At 33.1% G+C, this 10181-nt stretch overlaps 2 protein-coding genes across 2 annotated transcripts; one reads left to right on the top strand and one right to left on the bottom strand.

The window, feature by feature from the left end:
- Nucleotides 1-531: 531 nt before the first annotated feature.
- On the bottom strand, nt 532-5317 carry HCAR (coenzyme F420 hydrogenase family / dehydrogenase, beta subunit family). Its single transcript, XM_078960705.1, has 18 exons — nt 5148-5317; nt 4973-5069; nt 4713-4797; nt 4534-4645; nt 4167-4251; nt 3720-3761; nt 3474-3604; nt 3239-3301; nt 2987-3084; nt 2821-2856; nt 2656-2717; nt 2519-2546; nt 2229-2308; nt 1836-1905; nt 1388-1445; nt 1174-1238; nt 1010-1104; nt 532-921 (listed from the first exon to the last, which is right to left on the bottom strand). Exons 1-18 carry the CDS (start codon nt 5218-5220, stop codon nt 831-833), a joined length of 1371 nt encoding a protein of 456 aa, XP_078816831.1. The 5' UTR covers nt 5221-5317; the 3' UTR covers nt 532-830.
- Nucleotides 5318-5518: 201 nt separating this feature from the next.
- Nucleotides 5519-7297, top strand: LOC145002742 (uncharacterized). The gene is made up of 2 exons (XM_078961946.1): nt 5519-5522; nt 6606-7297. Exons 1-2 carry the CDS (start codon nt 5519-5521, stop codon nt 7295-7297), a joined length of 696 nt encoding a protein of 231 aa, XP_078818072.1.
- The last annotated feature ends 2884 nt before the right edge of the window (nt 7298-10181 follow it).

The raw sequence follows: 10181 nt of genomic DNA, 5'->3' as shown, positions 1-10181 counted from the left end.
ATTCTTCCTTCTTGGCGCCAAAAAGTTGGTTAGGATGGTACTTATACACAAAATGGCGCCAAAATAAGTGGTTACAATGGTGGTTATAAGACAGCCAACTATTACATCATCATGATGTAATAGAAATTCGTTTAGGTTTCGCGGGGTAGCCTTAAGCCCCACAATTGGACACCACAAGGACACTACCCCTTTCAATGAGTAAATATAGTTCAACTATTTCGATATTAATAATAACTACCCTAAAATATATTGATAACATTAACATTACCACCAAACACGAAATAGGTTAAAGGTTATATGCATAACTACACATTTCTAATTTTGATTTTACAAATAACTTCCGTATTTTTAAGGGGTTCAATTAATTTTTTTACGACATGAGCCAAGGTTCAACTTTCTAAGAATGAGCCTATAAGAACCATAAAAATCGATCAAAGCCAAGGTTAGAGTTATCAAACTTTTATAACTTTATAAGCTTTAAAAAAGAAATTGTGTAACAATGAAATTAGGTTTATAAAATGCATATTGTGGTTTCCATGCATTGAAATCGATGGTCAATTCATTTCGTATATTCTACTTATCATGTCCCTCTTGGACGGCTTCTATCCTAACCACATCCTCAAAGTCCAAGTATCTTATCATTCAATACATACATTCACAAAGACAAAGACAACCCACATGAGTCCCCATTCTCTCTACATTTAATGCAAACACACATGGGGCACATCTCAATCTCTTTAGACATTCTGTTCCCAAATACCAATCTTCAACATATCATATACTTTTAACACATTTCATCAATCTCATAACAAAAACATGAACAAATTTCATCACTTGTTTGAAAGGATCTCATCAATCTCACCTTTCTCATTATACATAGCCACAAGTTTCTTTGCATATGATGGCATGTGTCTTGCAGCTCTGTGTTCATTAGATTTATCAAATTAAATCCGACTCATGATTAATTTCATAAATAAATAAATAAATAAATAAAGACTCCAAAACATACCTTTCTTTACCCCATGTCCTGTTCACATATAAATAGTTTCTGATGGTATGATAATCGAGCGAATAGCGAGCAAATTCAAGACCTTTTGGCCCAATCTGAAAAGGACTAAAGAGTTAGAATCTTTATCATGTTTTTTTTTGTAATAATATATGATGAACTCTTACTAGATTTAGTATAAATGCAATAATGTTTCCTATAAACTTTGGAGCAGGCTGAGCAGGACCCTTTCCTGAAAATGAAATCAATACATAACAAAATAAATAAAAAAAATAAAATAAAAAAAACTCATGCTTGGATTCGAAGATCGAGATTAATGATAGAAAAAAAGAAAATGAAAGTATTTTGCTATTTCTTGCATTAAGATCAAATAATAATTACCGAGTTTAGCATTATCGTCTGCCTTCACGGTTTCCATGACAAAAGGACGTCTCCCGCCCTGAAGTAAACAATTGTGGTTAGTTATACTTAGGGATAATGACATTAAAGCCCTTACGTTTGGCAGAAATATGCGGATTTACCCTTTTGTGGATTTTAGGTTTACTAATACCGGATACTTCCACCATTTTGTTTAATTTTACAATTTCGTATATTTGTGGTTTATTAAAGCCTTTACACTTGGTAGAAATATTCGGTTTTACCGGATAAATCTGCAAAAAGGGTAAAACTGAAGAAAAAAAAAAGTTGCAAGTATCCGGTATTAGTGAACCTAAAATCCAAAAAATGGTAAATTCGCACATTTTTGTCAAACTTAAGGGCTTTTATATCATTATCCCTTATACAGATGACTTGTATCTGATATGAGGAAAACTAAAGATTAGGATTTTACTCCACTTATTGTAGGGGTGATCTCCAGTAGATTCTTGACCAAGTTCAGCATTTCTCTTCCACGTTCATTTCTGCAATTTGAATGTTCAAAAGGTAAGGATTAATTCCCTGAAATAGAATGTATTTACATTGATTTGTTTATTATGGAACCTTACATTCTTTTCTTATTATTACATCATCACACTGTAAAAAATGTACCCAATATAGCAATGTCATATAAATATGAAACCATTTTCACTGCTGTAACTGGATAGGTTTTTCAAAGTATAATGCCCATGTAAGAATATATAATGCTATTATTGGGTAGGTTTTTTATAACACAAAATAAGAAAAAAAAAATCATAAGTATAATGAAATTTAGAGAATATATAAAAAGGGAAGCATCGTTCTTCACCTCACTGTAATATATTGTGGATGTTGTGTCATGCTTACTCCAGAATATTTTGGTACCCCCATGTACCCCACCACCAAATCCTGAATTTAAGGTTATTTTGGAGGGCATTTATGTCTTTTGCACAAACAAAAAATTGAGAAAGAAAGTCTCTATCCCACATTTTTGGTTTAGACAAAAAGTTGCAGTCTTTGTCTCATTGACATCAGTCTGAGTCCCAGTCACACTGGACAAACATAGTACAGCTTGTCATGTCATAATAGATTAAATTTAATGACAGGGGAAAGACTTACAGCTACTGCATTTGTGTAGTCGAAACAACTGAAAAATGAAAAGAATAAGTTATTCTAGTGGCCTCTTTGAAGATTAAAGAAACTTATATAAAAATTTAAAAAAAAAAAAATAAAACATGGAGAGGGATGGAGGGTACCTGTAGCACGATGGTGCTATAACATCAACCAACTCATTTGCTGGCAGAGAGAAATAGGGAACCTGTTTAAGTTAAAATTTAAAAAAAAAAAAAAAAATGGTAATTGGAGTTTAAAGATAATGGAAAAAGGAAAGTGGAGAAGTTTAAGGTTATTGGCCATGGTACCTCTTCTATATGACCATCTAAATGCTTCAAATGGACCTACCAACATGAAAAGACATATATATATATATATATATATATATATATATATATATATATATATATATAACAAAAGTTAATATTTTTATGATAAGTAAATTATAATATGTTGAGATAAAGTGTTAAATACCTTATAATCTTGCATAAACTCATAATGAAGAACTGTATCTGGATCTGTGCTAGCAGCTCGTAGAAACTTATCTAGACCATCTCGTGTTCCATTATCCACTACAACCCAAAAAAAAATTAAATGGTATTTTATTTACTTATTTTGCACATATGAATTTCATGATTTAATAAATTGTAAAATTCATTCCATTAACACTTAACAGACTATTATAACATAAAAAAAGAGGTTATGAGAAGAGAAGGTACAAGTTACCACAATTAGTCCCCAGCACATAAAGCTTGTCCAAGTTCAAATATTTCTCAACTGATCGTAGTGCTGCAGATTAACAAACTAATCTGCATTAAAATAGTAAAGTCACAAGAACGAAAAATATTACCATATCATAACACAATAATACACAAAACCTCATATCATATCATATCATATCATATATATATATATATATATATATATATATATATATATATATATATATATATATATATACCTTGTACTTGGCATCCAACACCACAGAACAGCAGACGCTTTACACCTGCTGCCTCAACCATAGCAAGTGTATTAAGGTTAGGAGACAATGTCGGTTTTACCCCTTTTGCTGCTAGAACTTCCTCAGGTGTCCTATATCAAAAAAACAAAAAACAAAAAGTATTAAGACTATTAAAAAAAAGGCGAGAAATTATGTTTTTAGAAGCTCTAAAAAAAAAAAAAAAAAAAGGATGAGTATCTTCGGTACCTTGCCAAAACAGGTCTTGGGGACAGTCTGTCGTCTGGATCACTGACATGAATCGAACAAGAATTCAACATAAAAGTTGTTACAGTCTACCACAAAACGATATAAAAAATAGTTATGCACTTTTAATTGTTTGTTTGTTATAGCATCCTACTTTCATTACTTCCTATTACAGCATTGTACTTTGAGAAATCTACCCCATTACAGCAATATCATACAAATACAATGCAATTTCCATTGCTATAATTGAGTTGATTTTTCAAAGTATAATGTCCTAAATCCTAATAAGAAAAAAAAAAGACTGAAAATACAATGCTGTAAAAAGTATAATGTGTTGACAAGAAAAAGAAAGTACAATGTTTGATAGAGAGAAATGGAAATAGGATGCTATAATACGCAGATAAATGAAATTATGTTGTTATTTTTTGCATTTAGCCATAAATTTATTACCTCTGGACACAAATTACAGCTTCAACCATGCCTGATTTCAACATTTCAATTGCAATAGTTGTGACTATCCCTGTCCATTGAGCTCCTAGCATCATAAATTCAGTTCTTTTCAGTTTTCAGGATTCAAGATTGAACAACTTCATAAAATACGTGAAAACGGTGTTTTATGTATTTTTTTTAAAAAAAAAAAAGGAATGGAGAGTGTGTTTGGATAACAGGATAAAAGCTAAAAGAATAATCAATATCTGGATATAAAGATAATATGATTTCCATATCAGAACGTGTTAATAATTTATGAATGTTAATGAGGTATAGAATATAGACACCCCATATAAACCAAACACAAGTTTAAAGACAAAAATATGACCTTCTACAGGCGTTGTTTTACGAGCATAAAGTAGCTCTTCATGAACACCAAAATATGTTTCATCTAATGAATCAACATTCCGACCTCGGCCATGAACCACTTGTTCTAGCCCCTGAACCGAAGAGCAAGAAGGGTTTAATCGGAAAGGACTGAGAGCACAGAAAATATTATAAACTCACTTCAATCCTTGACATTCCATCTCCCAAGAAAGCACAGGCATTCTTCACATGAGCAATGTAGTAAGAATCACACAATCCACACTTACTGCAAGAACAAGAAATTTGTAATCGAACGCTTCAACAGAAACCCTAATTAGTACGTTTAGGAACGAAGATATCATCAAACTGAATCGCTGCTCAAAAATAAGAATATTAGACAAGTACAGAAGGAAATGTAGGAGATTAATATAAATAAGATGGAAAAGGATTGTAAAAAGAACCTGCACTGATCTTTAGCTGGGTATGTGCCTCCAGGAGGTATAGGTTTGGATCGTTGCCTCCAATCGTCTCTCAATTTTACTGAACTCCCATTTGTATCTGTAGTTATCATGATTGAAAACAACATATTAGAATTCCGAAACTGTTTTCAGTGAAAGATCAACAAACAGATTGAACCTTTAGAAGATGAAGCTGAAATTATAGATGGCTGTAAGGGCAACGAGCAGAGTCTTGCACTGAAAATAGCCATGGGTGTAGTGTAGAGTGAAGCTGAGTTTAAGAGTGAGTTGTTTTCCGCCACATATATATGTTGTTTGGAGAGAAACTAATATCTGTACCAGCACGCGTCGTTTCAACAGGGCTGTTTGTTTTTTTTTTTTTTTTTCTAAATCTGTTCAATCATTTTTGTCTACAGGCGCCATGTGCTCTCACAATATGTTTGTTTTTTGGAAAGGCTTAGATCAAAAAATGTTGTGACATCTTCCGATGTTTGTTTTTTTGGAAAGGCTTAGATCAAAAAATGTTGTGACATCTTCCTCAACACAGACATGAGTAAGTATCTTTAAAGGTTTTCAGATTTTATTTTAACTTATACCAAAAAAAAAAAAAAATGGGCCAACGTGCAGTTTTTTTTTTTTTTTTTTTTTTTTTGCTAAAAATGCATTATTAATGTTTATGACATAAAATTAAGTTTGAAAAATCAATTTATTTCAACAGCTGCAGACATTAAAAACAAACAATCTTCTTATTGCAGATTGCAGACATTTGGTCCACCTCTACTGCCGCAGAGGCTTGCAGATGTTGTCCGCAGACTGCAGATATTTTGGCTTCAAAAAAACAAACAACACTTATATAAATTATTTGAAGTAACATTTATTTTTCCATTTTTTTTCATATATATAAGACCAATATATATACGAGCAGCAGATTCTTAAAGAAGCTCTAGCAGATTCTTAAAGAAGTAAGAACAAGGGCATGTTTGATATACATCTAGAAGCAAGAATAATGGTCTTTTAGATATATCTTTTACTGGTCCAGTAAGATCTGACTCACTCCAAGTCGGTGCATTTGATTACCTCATATTTTGCCTCTTATTCGATCCACAAAAAATAAGATCTATTCGGTCATATGTTCCCTTTAAAGAAGTAAGAATAAGGGTATGTTTGATATACTTTTTATTGGTCCAGTAATATCTGATTCGGTCCAGGTCAATGAGTTTGATTACCTCATATTTTTACCTCGTATTCGGTCCACAGAAAATAAGGTCTGATTCAGTCATATGTTTCCTTTAAAGAAGTAAGAATAAGGATCTGTTTCATATACTTTTTATTGATCCAGTAAGATCTTATTCGGTCTGGGTCAACGTGTTTGATTACCTCATATTTTGCCTCTTATTCGGTCATCAAGGTCTGATTTGGTCCACAGAAAATAGATGATGACTAGAATGTACAAACTTATTTGCCTTAATTTTTTCCTTCATCTTCTCCTTCCCAGCTACGTTCCTTCTCTTGCCTATCTCTAACATATGCAACAGTTGCGCCTCCCACTGCTATCTGTGTCGTTCCCACTGTTATGGTCATGATTATGTGTTTTAGTTATTTATTAGCATTAATTGTATGTTATTGTAATGTGTAGGAAGAGCAGTTTCTGATGTGTTGATTTCCAACATATGGGAAGTGTTTAATGGGAAGATAGAGAAAGGCAGGGACAAACCTGTAATTTCATGTTTTGAGTTTATTAGGGAGTATCTAGTGAAGAGGATATGTAATGTCATGAAAGCAATGAATAAGGCTAAAGGTTCATCAACACCTACAGCAACAGACATCCTAGATGCAAGGAAAAAAGGTGATTCGCAATATATTGCTAGGTGGAATGGGGCAAACAAGTATCAAGTCATTGGAGCTTTGCAAGATCAGCATGTGGTGGATGTTAGGAACCAAACCTGTGTTTGTAGAAAGTGGGCATTAATGGGAATACCTTGCAGGCATGCAATAGCAACTCTAAATGAAATGAGCAAAGACCCTGAGGCTGAGCTTGACATTTACAAGTGGGTACACAAGGTGTATTGGCTAGAGACATGGCAAAAATCTTATTCATTTAAGGTGAAGCCAATTAAAAGGAGACCCATGTGGCCTAAAAGTAATTGTCCAACAAAGCAAATCCCTCTTCCACATCGCACTCAGGTAGGAAGGCCTAAGAAAAAAAGAAGACAATGTGAGGGTGAAAGGTTAAGCAAAAGGCAGAAGGCAAGTCAAGTGATGGAGTCAATGAGATGCAAGGACAAGATTCCCAAGGACCAACAAATGATGGAGTGCAGAAGCTATTAAGGAAGCATATCAGTGTTACTTGTAGGAAATGCAAGAATAAGGGATACAACTTTAGGACCTGTAAAGGGAAAGGTGGGAATCAGTCCAAGAAGTGATTTTGGTTGTTTGTTGTGGTGCAATGACTATTTAGTTGTTTGTTGTTAAAAACTGTTTGTTTTTTAATACTTTTAGTTATGGTTTGATTATGTGGTTATGTATGGTGCACAAACACTTGTATGCTTAATTTGGTAATTGTTTTTGGTTCCACTCATGTGGTTAATAAAATGTGCATTTTGGTCAAATTATGACACGTATTTTGGTAATGTACTATTGTTACATTTTGGTTATATTTTGTCACACTCCTGAACCAGGACGGCGGAAACATCTAGGGGCGGATGACGTCATTGTATAGTATCACAACAGTTGTATATAAATGAAACATAGCAACCCAAACAGCATACATTAAGAATACAAGCTTACTTAGTTTACATACTGTGTTTGTTCAAAAGTTACACAATAATGACTGAAAAGTAAAATTCCATAATGCAACAACACTTGATCTCAAAAGAGGTGAATACTTGTTACTGGTTCCCTGAGAATATAAGTTATTTTGAAAATCGTCAACAATAATGTTGGTGAGTTCATAAGCATTTTTTTTATGAAAAGGGTTTGTAACTGCTTTGTTTAAAATAATTTTGTATGTTTCCAGAAAATCTGATATTTTCTATAAAATAGGTTATTAGTCTAATAACCAAGACTAAAAATTTATGAATGTCCTTTGTATCTTTATCCCTGTGGAGTGAATAAGTATGTATGTTTCTAGAAAATCCGATATTTTCTTATATGTGAACTGTGATATTAAACCCTAAGACCAGAAATGTAAGAAATAGTGTACTAAAAAGTAGTATCTAGTTTTATATTTTTATAAAATCGATGAAGTGTAAGCTTCTCGTAAACCAAGATAGTATTGTTAATCCCTATGTGAGTTATTATAACCATGATTGATGTGACTGTTATGCATGTACGACGTTCTTCAGGCATCAGAATTGGTAGATATTTGTCACCCTAGACTAGCCCGTCTAGTTGTAGCGAACAGCTTAGGTGTGGGGTTGTCAATCCCGTATAGATCTATACATAACTATCTCGCTCTCCCTCTAGTAGACTCTGGTTATAATGCTGGACTTAAAGTGTACGCTAGGTAGGTACGCTGAAGAGAATTTCTCACTAAAGCATTAACAGATTTACGTGAACTATGACTCCCCTTTCCTTGAATAATGAATTAGTTACACTATTGAAAATTTATGACATGTGTTTTATGACACCCAAACTATACCATTTATAGTTAGCCTTGTATGCTTTTTGTGTAAACTATTTATATAAATTTTATATAAATATCGAGTTGAGATCTTGTCTAGTGGTAATATATGTTGTTAAAACATAATATTCTTGGGTTTAACCCACTAAAACAGTAATGACTAAAAATATGACACTTTTACTAGAAAAGCTATTTTTAGCAAAATTACCTAAATTTGTTGTTTTGTCCTTCTCATATGTTACCGGTTAATGTTTGTATCACAAAAATAGTTTATGTTTGTCAACTTTACCATCCCAACCTCACTGGTCACGATTTTTATAAAAAGAAATGGTGACTTTAACATTTTTATACAAATATTTATACAAATTTCAAGTAGTAAGAATGAGACATGCAAGTATCCAAAGGACAAACATATTTTGACATTTATATATATATATATATATATATATATATGTGTGTGTGTGTGTGTGTGTGTGTTTTTGTTATCCTTGTGTGTATCCTCCCATAAAAGCATGAAAAACTAAAAAATGGGGGTATAAAGCTCACCTTGGGTTGGTTTTGTGGATGATTTGAAGTGGATTGAAGGAGATTTCGAGCCTAAGATGGAGATGATGAACTTGAAGAGCTTATTGGGGATGCTAGTATCCTAGTGAGTTTAACACACGAAAATGTGTGTAAACATGGTGAAATCCAACATAAAATCACATAGAAAAGCTTGAAGTTCATGAAATAACTTACCTAAAGCTCAAAAATTTGAAGAAGAAAGGAAGTTCTTTGGGGTCTCTAGCTTGCCTTTGAGAGAAGAATGGAGAGTGAAGAAATTGAAGCCTTTGAAGTGGGGCAAATGGCCTCTCGGCCAAGGTACTTATGGAGAGAGAGGACAGAGAGGGTTCTTGTTGCATGAGGGGTATTAGGGTGTGTAGTATGGATGTTTGGAGAATATTTGTTTGCCTTGCATTGTTATTTGATGGTCAAAGAGATGTAAAGCTTGAAGAATCAAATCACCTAAGTCAACTTTTTGGGTCTTGTACCCTAACCGAATCCACTAGCCAAGGTGGGGTGGTATTCGGTTTTTGGCTTGCATGGGAGAGGGGTTTTCGATTTTTAGACCATGCATGGGAGGGTTTTCAGCCTTAAGGTGGCCCATGGGGTTGTTTTCGGTTCCTAAGTCTCCAATAGAAGGGTTTTCGGTCAAGAGGTTTTCTTGGCCGAAAACCTTAAAGCAATGTCCCTCTTTGATTAATATTTAGCTATTTGATCTAATTTGAGCTTCTAAGAGTTTATTACCAACATGATTCTTAGTGTATGCATACATGTACTCATATAACATTTCCATTTTTGAATTACAAGAATCATTTGCATCGAGATTACATTGAATATTCATTTGTACATGGTTACTATCTAGACTTTACTTGACTCTAAATTTACTAGTTGTCACATATTTATGTGCTTATATTTGACTATTGATACACATTTTCACACTAAAATATCATTTATATCATTAACAACATTGGAATTCATTACAAACATGATGATGTCAACTTACAACAAAATGATACCATTTTTATACCAATACATTGGAATTCATTA

The sequence above is a fragment of the Lactuca saligna genome, chromosome 6, assembly GCF_052625555.1.
Source record: "Lactuca saligna cultivar CGN05327 chromosome 6, ASM5262555v1, whole genome shotgun sequence".
Classification (NCBI taxonomy): domain Eukaryota; kingdom Viridiplantae; phylum Streptophyta; class Magnoliopsida; order Asterales; family Asteraceae; genus Lactuca; species Lactuca saligna.
Note: the sequence above shows the minus strand (reverse complement) of the source record. Positions and strands in the feature narration are given on the sequence as shown.

Excerpts from the sequence above, each read along its gene's own strand:
- HCAR (XM_078960705.1), bottom strand. The coding sequence starts at position 5,220 with ATGGCTATTTTCAGTGCAAGACTCTGCTCGTTGCCCTTACAGCCATCT. Across the intron at positions 3,605-3,719 it reads CCAAGACCTGTTTTGGCAAG|GACACCTGAGGAAGTTCTAG; the intron begins GTACCGAAGATA and ends TTTTTGATATAG. Across the intron at positions 1,446-1,835 it reads TCACCCCTACAATAAGTGGA|GGCGGGAGACGTCCTTTTGT; the intron begins GTAAAATCCTAA and ends TGTTTACTTCAG.